A 14,760-nucleotide genomic window follows, 5' to 3' on the forward strand; every position below is an offset into this window, starting at 1 on the left:
TCCTGCTAGGCCAGCCAGGGAAAAAAGTGTGGTGCACTCTGAGATGGACAAAGATCAGTGGGTGTCCTTTCAATGGAATGCTGGGCAGTTCACCAGCACACCCTTCGGGGTATCAGGTTCCACTAGAGTCTGTACCTTAACTTGAACTGAGCTGTTTTACAACTCTGTAAACTGCAGATAACTGATAGTTGAGCAAATGATTCTTGTCCAGAGAGATGCGAAGGAATTTTATCTGGAGGAGCCGCAATTTTATCTGGTCCCAGGTTCTCTATGAGAGAGGTCAGATTTGCCTCTGTTGGCAAATTCATGTCCAGGTTCTACATGATTGCCTCTACATGTTGCCTGATTTTTAGATTTTCCTTTGAACTGGCTTTTACATCTCACGGTTCCCTCATTCGTTAATGAGTTAAATAGCATCTTTGACATGCATCCACTTTATGTTTGCATGAAAGGCAAGATTTTACTTTTGAAAAACACAATCCTTTAATACGCCCTAAAGGTGCAGTCATGCTGAGTATCTCCGGGTTTTTCAAGCCCGGCTGCCTTTCTCACTTTTGCCCCTGCCGCTTCCCAAAATGCTTCCCCACCCCCCCTGCCCCGCCCCCGCTCTCAAAGCTCCGCTCAAATGTCCTCCTCTCTGCACAGTCAGCTGCCCGCAGAGCAGCTCACCCGTGCCTCCACTCCAGCACGGGCGCCCCTGGATGTAAACTTCCTGTGAATCTGCTTCCACCATTACACCCTGGCCTCTGCCATAACATAAACTGTGTCCTGTTCCCCTCGGGACCTCCCTGTGCCTAGCACACCAGCTAGCAAGGTGGCATGCTCAAACACCGGCCAAAAGTCTGACTCTTCAGTGTTCATGGAGCTGAGGATTGGGCTCCTTATTTGGACTTAATATGGTCACCAATACCTGGGCCAGACTAGGAGGCATGCCTGTAGGATTTAAAAATCTGGGTTCTCTGTGTAGACCCCCTAACCTCCACTACTCCTCTCCTACTTAAACAAAGGTGGTTCTGGCAAGAAGAAAGTATTAGACTCACACTCCAAGTTAGACTAAGGACCTGGGACACCCCCCCCCTCCACGTGTTCCCGGTGACCCACTGTGTGAACTGAAGCCACGCAGCAGCAAGTTATAAGTCCTTCCAGAGGCTTCAGTGACCGATGCCAGCCAACTGCACAGCACTTTTGTGACAGTGGAAGTAGAACACTGTGGACAGTGCCTAGAGGAACAGGCCACACCCCGGGCACTCAGGATAATAGTGGGTGGTGGCTGCTTCTCCTCTACCCCCTCCCGTTGCAGCCCCAGGATTGGTAGGCGCTTTTGGCAGGAGAGGAGACAGCAGAGCAAAGATCTCGTCCGCCCTGGCAGAGTCTGGAGGTGCAAACACTGCGAGGCACTCCGCCCTGGACAGACAGGGACACAGAAGACCTTTGCATCACGTCCCTCCCTCCCTTCTGGTGGAGACGCCAGGGCACTACCGCCTTTGGAGCTGGCCATCCGGGCACAGGACCGGCTCTGCTGCTCTCGGCTGTCTGTCCTTGGGCAACCAGCTTAAGCTCCCTGTGCCTCTGTCTCCTCACCTACGGTAATAATTACATTAGTGGTATGATGACCTCATAGGGTCGCTGTGAGGATTAAATGACCTGACTGGGAAAAAGTGTTTCGCGCCGCACTTGGCACAGAGTAAACATTCACTAAGTGTTTCACTCATGCAGTAGACGTCCAACGTCATTCTGTTAACATAACCACCCCTTGGGACCTGCCTCTCCTTACCTGGGGAGGAGGTTGCGTCATTACCTCATTCTCTGCCATTCTGCTTTCTTTTCTGTCATCGGCTCCCTCCTGGTCTTTGTCAGGTCTCTTGGCTCTGCTTCTGTCACTCTGTCTGGCCTTGGTGTTGTTCTCAGGGGCTCTGGTGACCTTGGGCTCCAGCCCGCCTTCCTTGCCCGCGTTGTCGTGGTGGGGGTGTCTGCCTTCCCGCAGCCTGGCCTCCTCCTTCCTCTTGGGCCTCCCGGGGGCGTCCTGCTGCTGCTTTAGGTACTTGTCCGACTTGCCTTTGGGCTCCTTCCGGTAGTAGCCGTCTTCTCGGCTCTTGTAGCCCGACGCAGAGTGGAGAGGGTTGGGGGACCCGGGCCTGGGGTGCTTTTCTCGGTGGCCCCTCGCTCCTTCAAGTCGCTCCTCTAACTCAGCTTTGTCAAGGGGCCTCGGGTAGTGTTTGCGATCATGTGCCCACATGTCTGTCTTGTCCCGCTTGTCCTCCCCGTTCTCCCTCCAGGGGGCCGGGTCTCTGTCTTCCTCCCTCCTGGTGTAGGGAGAGTGCTCCCAGGAGTCCCGGCCATTGCCCCAGTCAACCCTTGAGAGGCCCAGGGAACTGTGGGAGGAGCTGCAGGAGGTGAAGCTTGGAGTGTGGGACCTCGGGGACAATGACCGGCTCACGGGACTACGAGACCGTGGCCTTTCAGGGCCGTATCTGTGAAGAAGCAAAGGGGAGGCGTGGGTTTTGGAGTGTGCACCTCTCCAGCCCCTGGCCAGGCATTCCCAGGGTCTCCATAGCACTGTCCATAATGCCACCAGCTGGGCACTCCTCACCACTGCTGTGCGGGCCACACGGACATGGAAAGCTTTCCTCCTACCTGGCCTCCAGGAGCACGGGTTTCCCCCAAGCACAGGCCTGGTTGCTCTGCCCCTGTATTCCCGTGCTCCTGGAACTGCAAGGAATAATCGGGCTGGTCTGGCTCAGCCCTGTCTCTCTCCCTCTCGGAAGTGAGCTCAGCTGTGCTGGGGGTGTGCAGGCGGGGATGTGGGCAGGGTGGCCCTGCTCCAGCCTGATGGGCCAGGCTGCCTAGCCCCCAGGTTCAATGACCTGGCCTCTGGGCTACAAGAGTGAAGCCACTCCCCCACCTCTGCCTCTGTCGGCATAAGGGTGACCTCCTAGACTCTGGTTTCCTTATTTCTTCTCTCAGTTTGTTCGGATCCTGGGCTAATTTCTGGGGATGGGGGCGTTGAGGAAAGGAAGGGGGGCTCAGAGAATCCAAAACGAAAGAACTAGCTCCGCATTTTGGGGTTGGGAGAGACCTTAGAGAACCGACCTGGTAGTTCTTCAACGAAGAAACTAAAACCCAGAAAAGGACCCCAAAGACCTGCCTAAGGTTCCAAGTAAGATCTAGTTTGCCCCACCCCCAACCCCTCCACCACACAACCGAAGGAAGCATGGCTTTGCACACACTTTTAAAAGACAAATAAGTGTGGTTTAAAAAAACAAAGAAACAAAAATCCTAAACCTAAACATCTACATACAAAAATAACACCCTCCCCCCACATACACGCTATGAAGGCTGTTCAGTTATTTAGCAGGTAAACTGAGTCATATATCCAATATTCCTAAAGGATGGGCAATTTTCATTTGGTTCCCAAACCCAGGAAAACCATGCAGCCCTCGATGACCAGGGGACATGGAGATGCGCCACCCCCCCGCCCCCCGCCCCGGACCAAACGGCCTTAACCATTACAGGGAAACAGCACAGGCTCAGCCCCGGCAGGGATGTCAGAGCGCCACCTGTGGCAGGCCTGGTAAGAACCCCAAGACAAGCAGGCCAGGGGCCGCTCCTGCTGCTCTCCACCTTGCCTCTCCACAGGGCCTGTCTCTGCAGGGCCTGTCTCTGCAGGGCGGTGACAGTGGCAAACGTGTAGCCACAGCTTGGCGTGGTCACAACTTCAATCAGGAAACTGAATGCCTTCAGTGTTCACAGCAACTGGCCAAGTAACTGCTTTGGGGGAGAGCATTTCCACTCCTGTTCCTACACCTACGTTTAGCCACGAAACATCAGGAGCTGGGCCTAAATAGAACAAGGGCACACACCCATTTTCAGGCTGTGTAAGCAAAGTACAGACTTGCCCCTAAGAGCCGATTAGTAATAGGCCCCCTCCTACGCTCCTTTCTAACAAAGAAGGAGCAGCTGAGAGGAAGCTCGGCATCTTGCGTTTTCCTGAGGTTTGACCTGCGCTGCACCTCTGACTGGACGGGTATGTTCACCGGCACTTGGAAAGGTAGCGCCCAGAAAGGCTGATGGACAGGGCGGGGGCGGGGGGCTCACCTGTCTGCTTCCCGGAACATGTCTCTCTCCCTCTGGGAATGGATGTCCTGGATGATGGCTGCCACGTTTTTCCCAGGTTTCTAGACAAAGTGAGAGGTCACCATCAGACCAGAGGCAGGCTTGCAAGCACCAGAGGGAAGCAGCTAAGACGTGGGTTCATTGTCCAGTCTACCAATGGGGAAAACATGCTTTTTTAAGGTAAAAAAAAGTTTAACCCAGGGGATGAGCAGCGTGAGCATAATGCTGAACAGTGGTGGGTTGAGTGGTCCAGGGGACAGGGTGTCCATTGAGCTGGGGAAGGAAGGAGCCTGGTGCTCACCATGCATGTGCTGGGGAAAAGTAGCGTTTGTTCACACCTGCCTCCTACCCCTTCCTGAATAAAAGAAAACATCAAGATGTAAAAGGGAGAAAGGGGAAAGGGAAGAAGAGAGAGAGAGGAAGGAAGGAGGGCAGGCAGGCCTTATAACTTGGAAAGAGACTGAATGCAGCCCCTACATTTTACACGTGTGAAAACCGAGACCCAGAGGGATCGAGGCAGACTTCTGCCTTGCACAAGGCCAGAGTCACCAGCCACACTCCCTTTCACGTAGACGGCAACTCCTGGAGTTGTGCTGGGTTAAGAACACGATCAAGGTCATAGAGATCCTAGGAGAATCGGGACTTGACAACAGGCATTTCAACTGCACGATCCTTCCCAGGACCCGGGCCGCCCCTGGCTCCGGCATACTCCTCCACAGAATCCATCTGGTGCTCAATACTCGTCTGTGGGGTGGGTGGGCAGCACAGGCTGTGAGCCATGGCTCACAGCGGAGGATGCCAGGCACCCAGAGGCCCCACCCATTCCAGAAATCACTATTTGGTGGCTATGCCAGAACAGAACCAACCCCAGTCCCCAAATCCCAACCAAAGCCCTTTCCTGAACCCAGAATGGAAAATAATAACAAAACAATAAGAAATAAGTGATAAAAAAAAGAAATTCATGGGCACAAAATAAAGGTGAGAGCATCTTCCAAAAGACTACACAGAATCCATCCATTCCATTAAATGCACGGAGCAGGGTGAATTTTACACTGTGTAATTACATCTCAACAAATCAAGAAATACCTTGGTCTGCAGTGTCAACTGTTGATGAAGACTTTCATTAAGAAATTTAATCCACCCTGGCTGGTGTAGCTCAGTGGATTGAGTGCGGGCCTGTGAACCACACGATCGCAGTTTGATTCCCAGTCAGGGCACATGCCTGGGTTGCAGGCCAGTTCCCAGTGGGAGACTCATGAGAGGCAACCATACATTAATGTTTCTCTCCCTCTCTCCTTCCTTTCCCCTCTAAAGATAAATAAATAAAATCTTTTTTTAAAAAAAGAAATTTAATCCATGGCTGTTTTTATCCTCAAATTTTTAATACACTTTACAAAGAACTGTGACACCCCAGAACTACACGAATATGAGACAGCATCACATATCTCATTTTACAGATGGGAAACCCAGGGCCAGAGACCTGCAGTGAGCCACGTGACCAATGGGACTAGAGCTCTCTGAGCCCTCTGAGAATTCTACCCGTGTCAGCGCCGAGAGGGAGTGTTGGGCTGGAGAAATGAGTCAGGGAGGGAATGAAGGAGCAGTTGGTTCCCTGAGGTTTTAGGGAGAAAGGCCAGGGCTGGGACACAGGGAAGGGACATAAACTGTGCAAGCCGGGGAGGGATCTCTTGTCTGTGGGAAATACAAAAGGAAAGAATGGCAAGGAGAAGGCAGGGATGCCTTCCCCTGAGGTCGGGAAGGAGGAGGTCCAGAAGCCAGTACAGCTCTGCTCAAGAAGAGGCCCAGGAACTGAGCCCTGGTCAGGATACCACCTGAAAAAAGGCCTCAGAGTTTTGGCAAATGGCCTCTTTCATCTGATTGTAGCTGTAAGGGATGACCTTCTATGAGCGTAGGAAAGTGTCACCTAGAGGTCACCCGACTACCCAGGGCTTGCTCTGTCAGCTACCCACTCTTGGACTTAACCTGGACCACAAGCAGAGACCGAGGCCAACCAAGGAAATAAACTGAGGCTACAGGTCAGGGCTAAGGAGAAGGCCGCCTCCCAGGAGGCCTCCTTCCACCCCACCTAAGGCCACCTGTCCTTCCACCAGGGTTGTCTGTCACTACCTGGGGGTAGAACGAGGAAGTTCATCTGGAGGTCTTCTCGTTGCCTGCCCACCTGAGGACACAAGATGGGAGCTGCCTCCTGCATCACCCCTGGGAAGGCCAGCCTGGCCCACGGCCGCACTGCCTCCATACAGGCCAACACCCGAGCGAATGGCGTTTGGGAAAGTTGGCAGGAGCCCTCATGACCAAGGGCAGGGTCGCATAATGGATCTGCTGTCACTGGGGAGGCCACATCCTGGGTCCCTGATCCATGGCTTGCACTGCCAAACTAGAAGCAGCAAAGGCTAAAGAATGAGCCCCTCAAGCTGGGTTAAAGAGACCTCAGCCACTTTTCAGGACATACAAATTCCCGGGGGGGTTTGGGTGGGGGGCTTTCTGTAGCAAAAAGAGTCTCCGAGTCCTCCATACATTTCTTCTGCTTTTCTGCAACCTTAGATCTTCATGACGGTTCCTTCCAGCCCAGGTACAGGGAAGCCTGGGGTGAGAGAAACTGTGCCCTTCGTCTCCGGGGTGCCGCCTGGTGAGGGGCAGAGCCAGCCAACCAGGCCCCACAGATGAAAATATCCTCTAGTGACCCACGCAGGCCCCAAGAGGTCAAAGACATGCACCTAGAGTTCTTTGGGGGCTGGAAGAGCCTCTTCTTGGCTTAAATGTTCCCCTGCCCTTATTTTCCCAACCACAGAGCATCCTCCTGAGGCCACTGTCGGCCCAGTGCCCTCTGAGGTTACTCCTCTTCAGGTCCCACGTCCCCAGTGAGGCAGGGGATTGGGTCGCTGGTCCCTCCACAGTGGGCACTGGTACAGAGCCTCGTGGGAGCTGGTGCTCCCTGATAACTGTTCCAAGAGGAACAGCAGGAGAGAGGCCGGGATGGGGCAGCAGAGAAAGAACAGGACAATCTGCACAGACTGCATGCCAGGGCTGCTGGTCACGGGCACTGCGACCCCCCGCCCTGAACACTAGCGGCCAGTTGCTCTATTTGACGTCATAATTCCAAATGGATGGCATTCTCTGGCCCAAAGACCTGAGAAAGAGGCAAAGGCGGCCAAAGACTTTCAAATAACAGAATCGACCTCTCACAGCCCTAAGGAAGTCCTCAACCTTCCTCTTCAGGCCTGGCCTCATCCTCCTGTGGTTGAAGGTATAAAGGGGGCAAGTAAAATAAAGTTGTAACCACTGCAGAAATGAGAAAATGGGAGAGAATGGAGCAGGTCTACACTGATGTTCTGGGTACCTTTCTTTTGCAGAAAATGTCAAATACACATGAAAGTAGAGAGAGTGGTATACTGAACCCCCACTTCCATCGTCAAGGATTATGACCACTCTTGTTTCTCCGATACCCCCACTCTCTTCCCTGCCCCCTCCTGGAGTGTTCTGAAGCAAATCCCAGACACAGCATCTTTTTCATCCATTCTGATTACACTGATGCAGCTCAATAACTTCCCGGAGGACCATCCCCAGTGCTCACGGTCACAGTGCTCAGTGGTCACGGTCCTCTTGCTGCATTTAAGAGGAGGGTGAGAGGCCAAGCCCCTTGTGGTCCCAGCTAAGTGCTGGCACACTCAGAGGGACGCACTGAGGCCTGAGAATCTCCCCCGGGGGAGGGCAGCCCCACAGCTCTGCCGCCAGTGGGCTGGGTCATCTGGGGCCCAGGCTCCCTGTCTGTGAGAGACTCACTTACTTCATCTATGAGGTGAGATAATGAGGCCCATCTGGCATCCACCGGGAGCCTCAGGGCATGGCAGGCAGCGCTGACAAAAACCACAAGCGCTGGACCAACATGAAAGAAGCTGCGAGAGGGCTTCCTGCCCTCTGACCCCTCCATTGCTGTTTCCCATGCCTCGAGTGTCCTGGGAAGATGCTGAAACCTTCCAGAGGAGCTCGTCACAGCCTTGCTGCCACCACGGCCTGGTTGTTTTCAGCATCACCGAGTTGTCCAGGCTCTGCATCTCTTCCCACCCGATTCCCCTCACCCGGAGGCCCCTTCTCTGCCTGGGTCCTTTGTCTCATTCTTCAAGGCCCTACTCAGTAATCTCTCCCTTCTTAACACAACTAAGTCACATCGCCTTTTGTCACTAAGCTTCTAGAAGCTTCTGTACTTATGCACTCACGCTTAAATCTTGTATCATTTTGCACAAGAAAAGCTTGTCTGTCCAGTTAGACAGCAAACTGTCCCCGTGTCAGACCATGTCTCATACTCACTGTAGCTCTCAGCACATAGTCTTACATGGAGAAGACCCTCAGTCATCGTTTGCTGATTTCATCTTCCTGAGAGCAGCATGAACCATTCCCAAGACTGCTGCCCAGGGCCAGAGACCCTCTCTGTGGCTAGGGGGCTTGCAAGGCCCGTGGCTCTGAAACCAGGCCCTCTGCCCCCAAACCGCCTAAGAGCCTCCATCCCACCCTGAACCTACTGAAGGGGAACTCTGGCAGGACCTAAAAGCTGCCCTGACAATTCTCTGATGCAGTGACTGGGAGGCACTGGTTTCAATTATTCCAAGTTACCTCCCACATGTAAGAGCCTATCCGTCTGAGGGAGTTTTAGAGAACCAACCAGAGAATAATTCACTCTTCTCGTCCAGGTCTGCGGGAAGAAAAATACTCACTTGTTGTTGTTGCTAAGGATTTTCTCTGTCTCATTCATCCCATGCACTGGTCAGATACCTGTCATGTGACAGATTCTGCCCCAGGTGCCCTGAGGACTATGACCTCCACCACGAACGAACAGTGTTTAGGGAGACTACATTATGGCATGAGGAATACTCAAGACAGGAAAGGAAAAGGGCCTTAAGATCTCTTCTTTCTCCCCCTCCACTCTGCCTGGTGAGCATGAGCTAAGGTTAGAGGAGAAAGACCAATCAAAGTTCCCCCCACCTCTGCAAGCCCCGGTGGGACCCCACGTGGTGGCTCCTTTGGCCCAGACACACAGTGTTTGGCTGTCTCCCACCCTGCAGTCATTTCCCCTTTCTCCACCCCTCCTCCGAGGATGCAGCAGGTGACATGGACCTTGCCAGTCACCGCACCGCCAGCCCCTGGGCACAGAGATTGCTTCAGGAAAGGACACGTGTCCTACACTAGCCCAATGATCAGAGCGACTCTCGGGACTCCTGTGGGAGCTGCCAGGAAGAACTTGGGCTCGCTCTTGTTGAAGGAAACGGGATGATGAGAAACCAGAGCTGCCGAAGTCAATGAAGCCATCACGCCACCTAGAGGAGACAGCCTGGGGCTGCCCAGGGCCATCCCAGGGAGACCCCAAAACAAAGCCCAGGGAGCAGAAAGCAGAGTGGAGAGAGGCCAAGTGTTAGCACCACCACGTGGGCCCTGACTCTAGCCATACCTGCAGCCAGGCTACTCCTGCACTTTTTATTCACATGAGCCAATAAATTCACTCATTTCTTTCTTTCTTTCTTTTTTTACTGTAGTCAATATGCTTGCTTAATTGACACAAATTCCTGTTCCTTGCAAATTCTAGCTGAGAAAATTCTAGCTGATGTCAACTTGGGGACTATAATGCATGTAGCTGAAACATGCTTTGAGATGCTTTCACATGGAGGCAGTATGAAAGCTTTGGGGAGCTGAAACCCCTCATGAAAGGTGAGAAACAGTGTGTTCTAGACCCTGGCTGCTTCAAGTGTGCCCTGAGGACCAGCTGCATCGGCAGCTGTGGGAGCTTGTTAGCAATGCAGAATCACAGCCCTGCCTGAGACTTACTGAATAGAAAATTTAACAAGATCCATTTGAGAAGCTCCATTAGGATACTCCTGGTGCATACTGTCTGGGTGACTATAGCAAATCACCACGTTTCTCTCTGATCTTTCACGTGGGCAATGGAGATCATAATAACACAGTATGGAGATGTGGATACGGTGCAAAACCAAAACAGTCCTAGGTTTTAATTCTGGCTCTTCCCGTAACTATGATCTTGGGCCAGTCACTGAACTTCCACTTCGGTTTCCTCATCTGTAAAAATGAGGTTAACAATACCTATTCGACAAAAATGATGGAAAAATTATAGGAGATAATGTATTTACGTAAAGTGCTTGACACATTGCTTGACTCAGAGTACCAGGACTCAATCAAAGCTACATACATACACTTGTTCTTATTGTTGTACTGTTATAATTACTGTTATTGTCCACCCTACACACCTCACAGGAGGGAGGAGTGTGGGACTCAAAGAGACAATGTAAGAAAAAGGTGCTCAGAACCAAAGGACTCAAGGCATGGTCCTTCACTGACCTGGAACCTGAGGCTCAGTGGTAAAGCAGCTTGTCCAAGCTCATCCAAGCAGGGAGGGGTAGGGCCTAGGGTGGCACCTCCACCCTCCAATCTGGAGTAGCTCCTAGGGTGTGGGTGGAGATGTTTTGCCTATTCTTCTCCAAACAGACTGAGCTCCACAAGCTTCCTGCCTCTACATCCACGGTGCTACCCACTTGCTGCCCACTGCCCACAGTGGGCACAACATTTGCTGAATGCAAGTCTGGACCATATGACTTTTTAATCCAGGGTGTATTCACCCCAAACTACCTACCTCCCCTGGTAAGGTACCGTAGTACCTCGGTGCCTTAATTTGAGAGGCTGAGTCCTGCTATTAATCTTAATTAGAAATTACAGCAACACATTGTTTGGAGACCAAAACTCTACTGGCCATTCAGCACACAAATCCAACTTCAGCCCCCAGGGAAAATCTAGAAGAATAGGAACTCTGGCTGGGTGGAGAGTGGGGAGGGCTCTTTCGCTTGTCTGAGGAAAGTCACGTGCTTTTATTAGTCAGAAAAAAAAATGCCAGTTTCTGCCAGAACTGTTGGCAAAGGAACTTCAGAAGCAAGACTGCAAGCAAAGCAGAATCAGGGCTTTGGCAACTGGTTGACATATATCTGATCTGCATATGCAGACCTGTCAGAACGCTGTCCTGGCCATAAACAGCCACCCAGCCTTTGTCTTCTGACGTCAACCTTGAAGGCAGATGGAGGGCTGTGGGTCTTAAACAAAATGGACCCCAGGTAAGTGTGGGATGAGCTGAAGTGACCGGGAAAATCCCTAAAACACGGGACAGTAGAAAGCACAAGATGAAGGTAGATTTAAACGCAAATATGGCATTAGTGACAATGAATCCAAATGGGTTAAGTGCTCTAGTGAAGTGGACTCCTGCAGACCATGAAAAGAAGGACCAAAAGGAAAAGAAAAAAGCAGGGCAAATGCCGTGAAAAGAAACCTTGTACCGGAGAAGACCCAGATAGAATAGCCAATGACCACAGAAAAGAATACTCAATTTCAGTCAGTAACCGGGAATAAAAAGTAAAACCATGATAAACCATCACACCCTCCCCAGATGGGCAAAAATAAAAAAGTCAGATAAGACAAAATATCTGTGAGAACACGGACCATTGAAAAGTCTCAGATTCTACTGGTAGGAGTGTAAATGTGGAACGACTAACTTTGAAAAGAGCTTGCTACTACCCAGTAAATTTGAGGGTCTGCATGCCCATAATTCGTCAGTTCCACTCCCCAAGTTACGTGCATGTCGGTGTACATGTGCACAGGACGACATGTTTGAGAACGTTCACCATAGCACTGTCCCTAACACCCAAAAACTGGAAATAATTCAAAATGTCCATCAACATAGGCATGGATAAATAAGTTTGTAGTCATACAATGGAAATTTATACAGCAATGAAAAGAGACACACCCAAGATGAAAGGCATAATGTTGAATGAAAGAACACAGACTCCTTTCCTATAAAGTTCAAAAATAGACCAGACTAAACTGTACTGTTACGAAAGGCAGATATAGGTGGAGGAACTGTAAGTTGAAGGAAATGTTTATCCTCAGTCTCAAGAGCGGAGAGGGGAGGGTTGAGTGTGAGGAGGGACTCAGGGGGCCTTCTGGGGCTCTTGGTGTCCTGTTTCCTGACTTTGGTGTGGTTTTCGGGGCTTATGGGATTTCACCCATCAGCGCTTTTTAAACAGTGTAGTGCACAATTAGTCACTTTTCTGTATGCAGGTTGTACTTCGCAGTGAAACAAAGAGAAGACAAATGTAGGACAAGCTAAAATAAAAACAAAAGCCCTATTTGGAATTATCTGAATTCATCCCCGAGTTCTGACAGTGGCCAATTCAGCCACGTGCTGCTTCGGAGAATTTCAGCGAGGCCCAAGACAGAAATATGGAGAATGGAGGAGAGAATGAGAGAACAAGGAGGGTAATGGAGGAAAAAAGTTACTGAAGACCTGTGTGGGTAGAAAAAGAGGTTATATTCGGGGTTTATGCCTGGAACTTCCACCTCTGAAAAGCAAGCACCTTCACCTTCTGTCTCTATCTTTCAAAACTCTCCTATAAATCCTGTGGGTTCCAGGTAGTCAGTCATCCTGTCTCAAGCACCCCTCTGCATTTCGTACTTATATCAGTGAGCAGGGTTCTTGCCATGTTACATTGGTTTGCCTTCCCATGTGATATCCTCAAAGGCGGTGGGTCATTTTTGCATCTTTCCTGGCCTCCCCTTCCTGCCAGCATTCAGGACGGTACCCGACCACGAGGAGACACTCGGCGGGTGCTTGTTGAGGGACTGAATGAACAAGGGAATGCTTTACCTTCAGCTGCAGCTCCTTGTATCTCTTAGACATCCGAATGAGCAACTTCTCACCATTGATCATAGCAGATTGTTCCTGGTAATACTGAACCATGGCCTGAGCAGCTTCTGTGTAAGCCATCTCCAGAAAGGCCTAGGAGAGAACATTCAGTAGGAGGTATGATTCCATGTATGTGAAGTTCAAGAATAGGCAAGATAAATCAATGGTGATAGAAGTTAGAGTTCAGTGTCCCCCTGGGAAGGGGCGGGGTTTTGACTGGGAAGGGGGCATGAGAAACCTTTCTGGGTTCTGGGAATGTTCCATATCTGGACCTGTGTGGTAATTACACGGGTGTACACATGTAAAAAATTAATGGAGTTGTGCACTTAAGACTAGTGCACTTTAGAGTATGTATTTCAAACCTCAATAAAAAGAAGGAAAACAACCAGTACAAGGAAGAGTTCCCTTTGATCCCATCTGTTCAAAGAGACCTATTTATTAACTCCACCAAAAGAGCTCATTAGAAGATGGCCCCTCTCCTCATCCCCATGGTTACCAAACACAGTTCTTAATTATGTATGTCCACCCTGGGCTACAGCAGGCCACAAGAGCTCCTTTGGGGTGGGAGGGTCCATTAACCGACAGTTTCCCAGGGGAAGCCGTAGAGCAGGGGAGAGTGAGTGTCTTGCACAAGTGACCTTGGGCCAATCCCTGCAATGCCAGAAGACGGAGGCACACGCCCTGGGTATCTGAGCTCTCACTTTCTTTATAAAAAAAGAAACATACTAAAACTCACAAAGAAATGGGCTTTTCCATTCAATCGGTGTCTACACTTCTTAAATAGGTTGTTTTGACCGACCTGTCGGTTCACCCCAGGAGCTGTGGTGGATTCGTCATTGTCACTGTTTCTTAGATTTGTTTGGTTGGTACCGATCCGGTCCCTCGATGTTGAGAAGGAAAAGTGATCCGTATCCGAAGGGCCCTCACTGTGAGCACCTATTCAGCCGTTCCCCTGAACAAACGCGTCCTCCCTCCCTCCCTCACCCTTGTTTTTGAATTTCCGATACACTTTCCTGCACGCTGCCACCATCTACGGCACAGTGTGGGCGACTAGAGGCAAGATTATTTAGTTTTATTCAAATCTGCCACCCAGCTTTCTAAGTGCCTCTTTGTTCCTGGAAACATTTTAGTATCTCCAGCTCTCACCTGTCAAATGCGAGTAATGCTACCGTATTTTGCCATGTATAATGTGCACTTTCTTTTACCCAAATTTTCGAGGGAAAAATAAGGATGCTCATTATACATGGGTATAATGATTACATACCATGGGTATAACAAGGGGCATAATAATCCCATGTATAATGTGTACAACACATGGGTGTGCATTGTACACAGGAGCACATTATACATGGCAAAATATGGTAATTCAATGACTTTCACCACATTCATGTTGCAAACTAAATTTTGGACCTTTACCCAAAATAGAATGCTGAGAAGTAGGAACAAAGAGACAAAGTGGAAAGCCCAGGCCCAGGGCGATGGAGGAAGACCACTGATGATCTGCTGTGCCGTCTCCAAAGTTCATGCTTTGATTAAGAAAATAATTTCTCCTAGGCCTGCTACTCTTCTTCATCAAATAAAAATACTTATTAATAAGCAAACACAAAATATTCTTATTTCTGATCATTCTCTGTATAAACTCCCCCTCTGACATTAGAAATGAAGACCGACATATTAACTCCCAAGGCCTCAGCCAGTCCCCAAGGGTTAAGGGTTCTTAACTCCTTAGACTCACCAGGCGTCCATCCGTTCCCACCTGTTCCCCTGCTGTGCAACCCAAGGGGCTGGGATGTTATCACCAAGATTCAGTGAAAATCCCTGTTCCCAGTTACGGGCTGTCTCCAAAGCCAGGCCCTCAGCTATGAGAAGCTTAGAAAGTAAGACTGCATCATTAG

General features: G+C 50.4%; 1 protein-coding gene across 1 annotated transcript in view; it reads right to left on the bottom strand.

Moving 5' to 3' along the window:
• RBM20 (RNA binding motif protein 20) overlaps positions 1-14,760 on the bottom strand; it is a 183,511-nt gene that overhangs the window by 22,243 nt on the left and 146,508 nt on the right. Inside the window, exons 7-9 of the mRNA XM_037063820.1 lie at positions 12,827-12,958; positions 4,096-4,175; positions 1,799-2,471 (exon numbers count right to left, since the gene is read on the bottom strand). Of these exons, the coding sequence (XP_036919715.1) occupies positions 1,799-2,471; positions 4,096-4,175; positions 12,827-12,958 (885 nt within the window). The remainder of the gene's footprint in view (positions 1-1,798; positions 2,472-4,095; positions 4,176-12,826; positions 12,959-14,760) is intronic.

The sequence above is a fragment of the Sturnira hondurensis genome, unplaced genomic scaffold (assembly GCF_014824575.4).
Source record: "Sturnira hondurensis isolate 20B ecotype Veracruz unplaced genomic scaffold, ASM1482457v3 Scaffold0014854, whole genome shotgun sequence".
NCBI classification, from domain to species: domain Eukaryota; kingdom Metazoa; phylum Chordata; class Mammalia; order Chiroptera; family Phyllostomidae; genus Sturnira; species Sturnira hondurensis.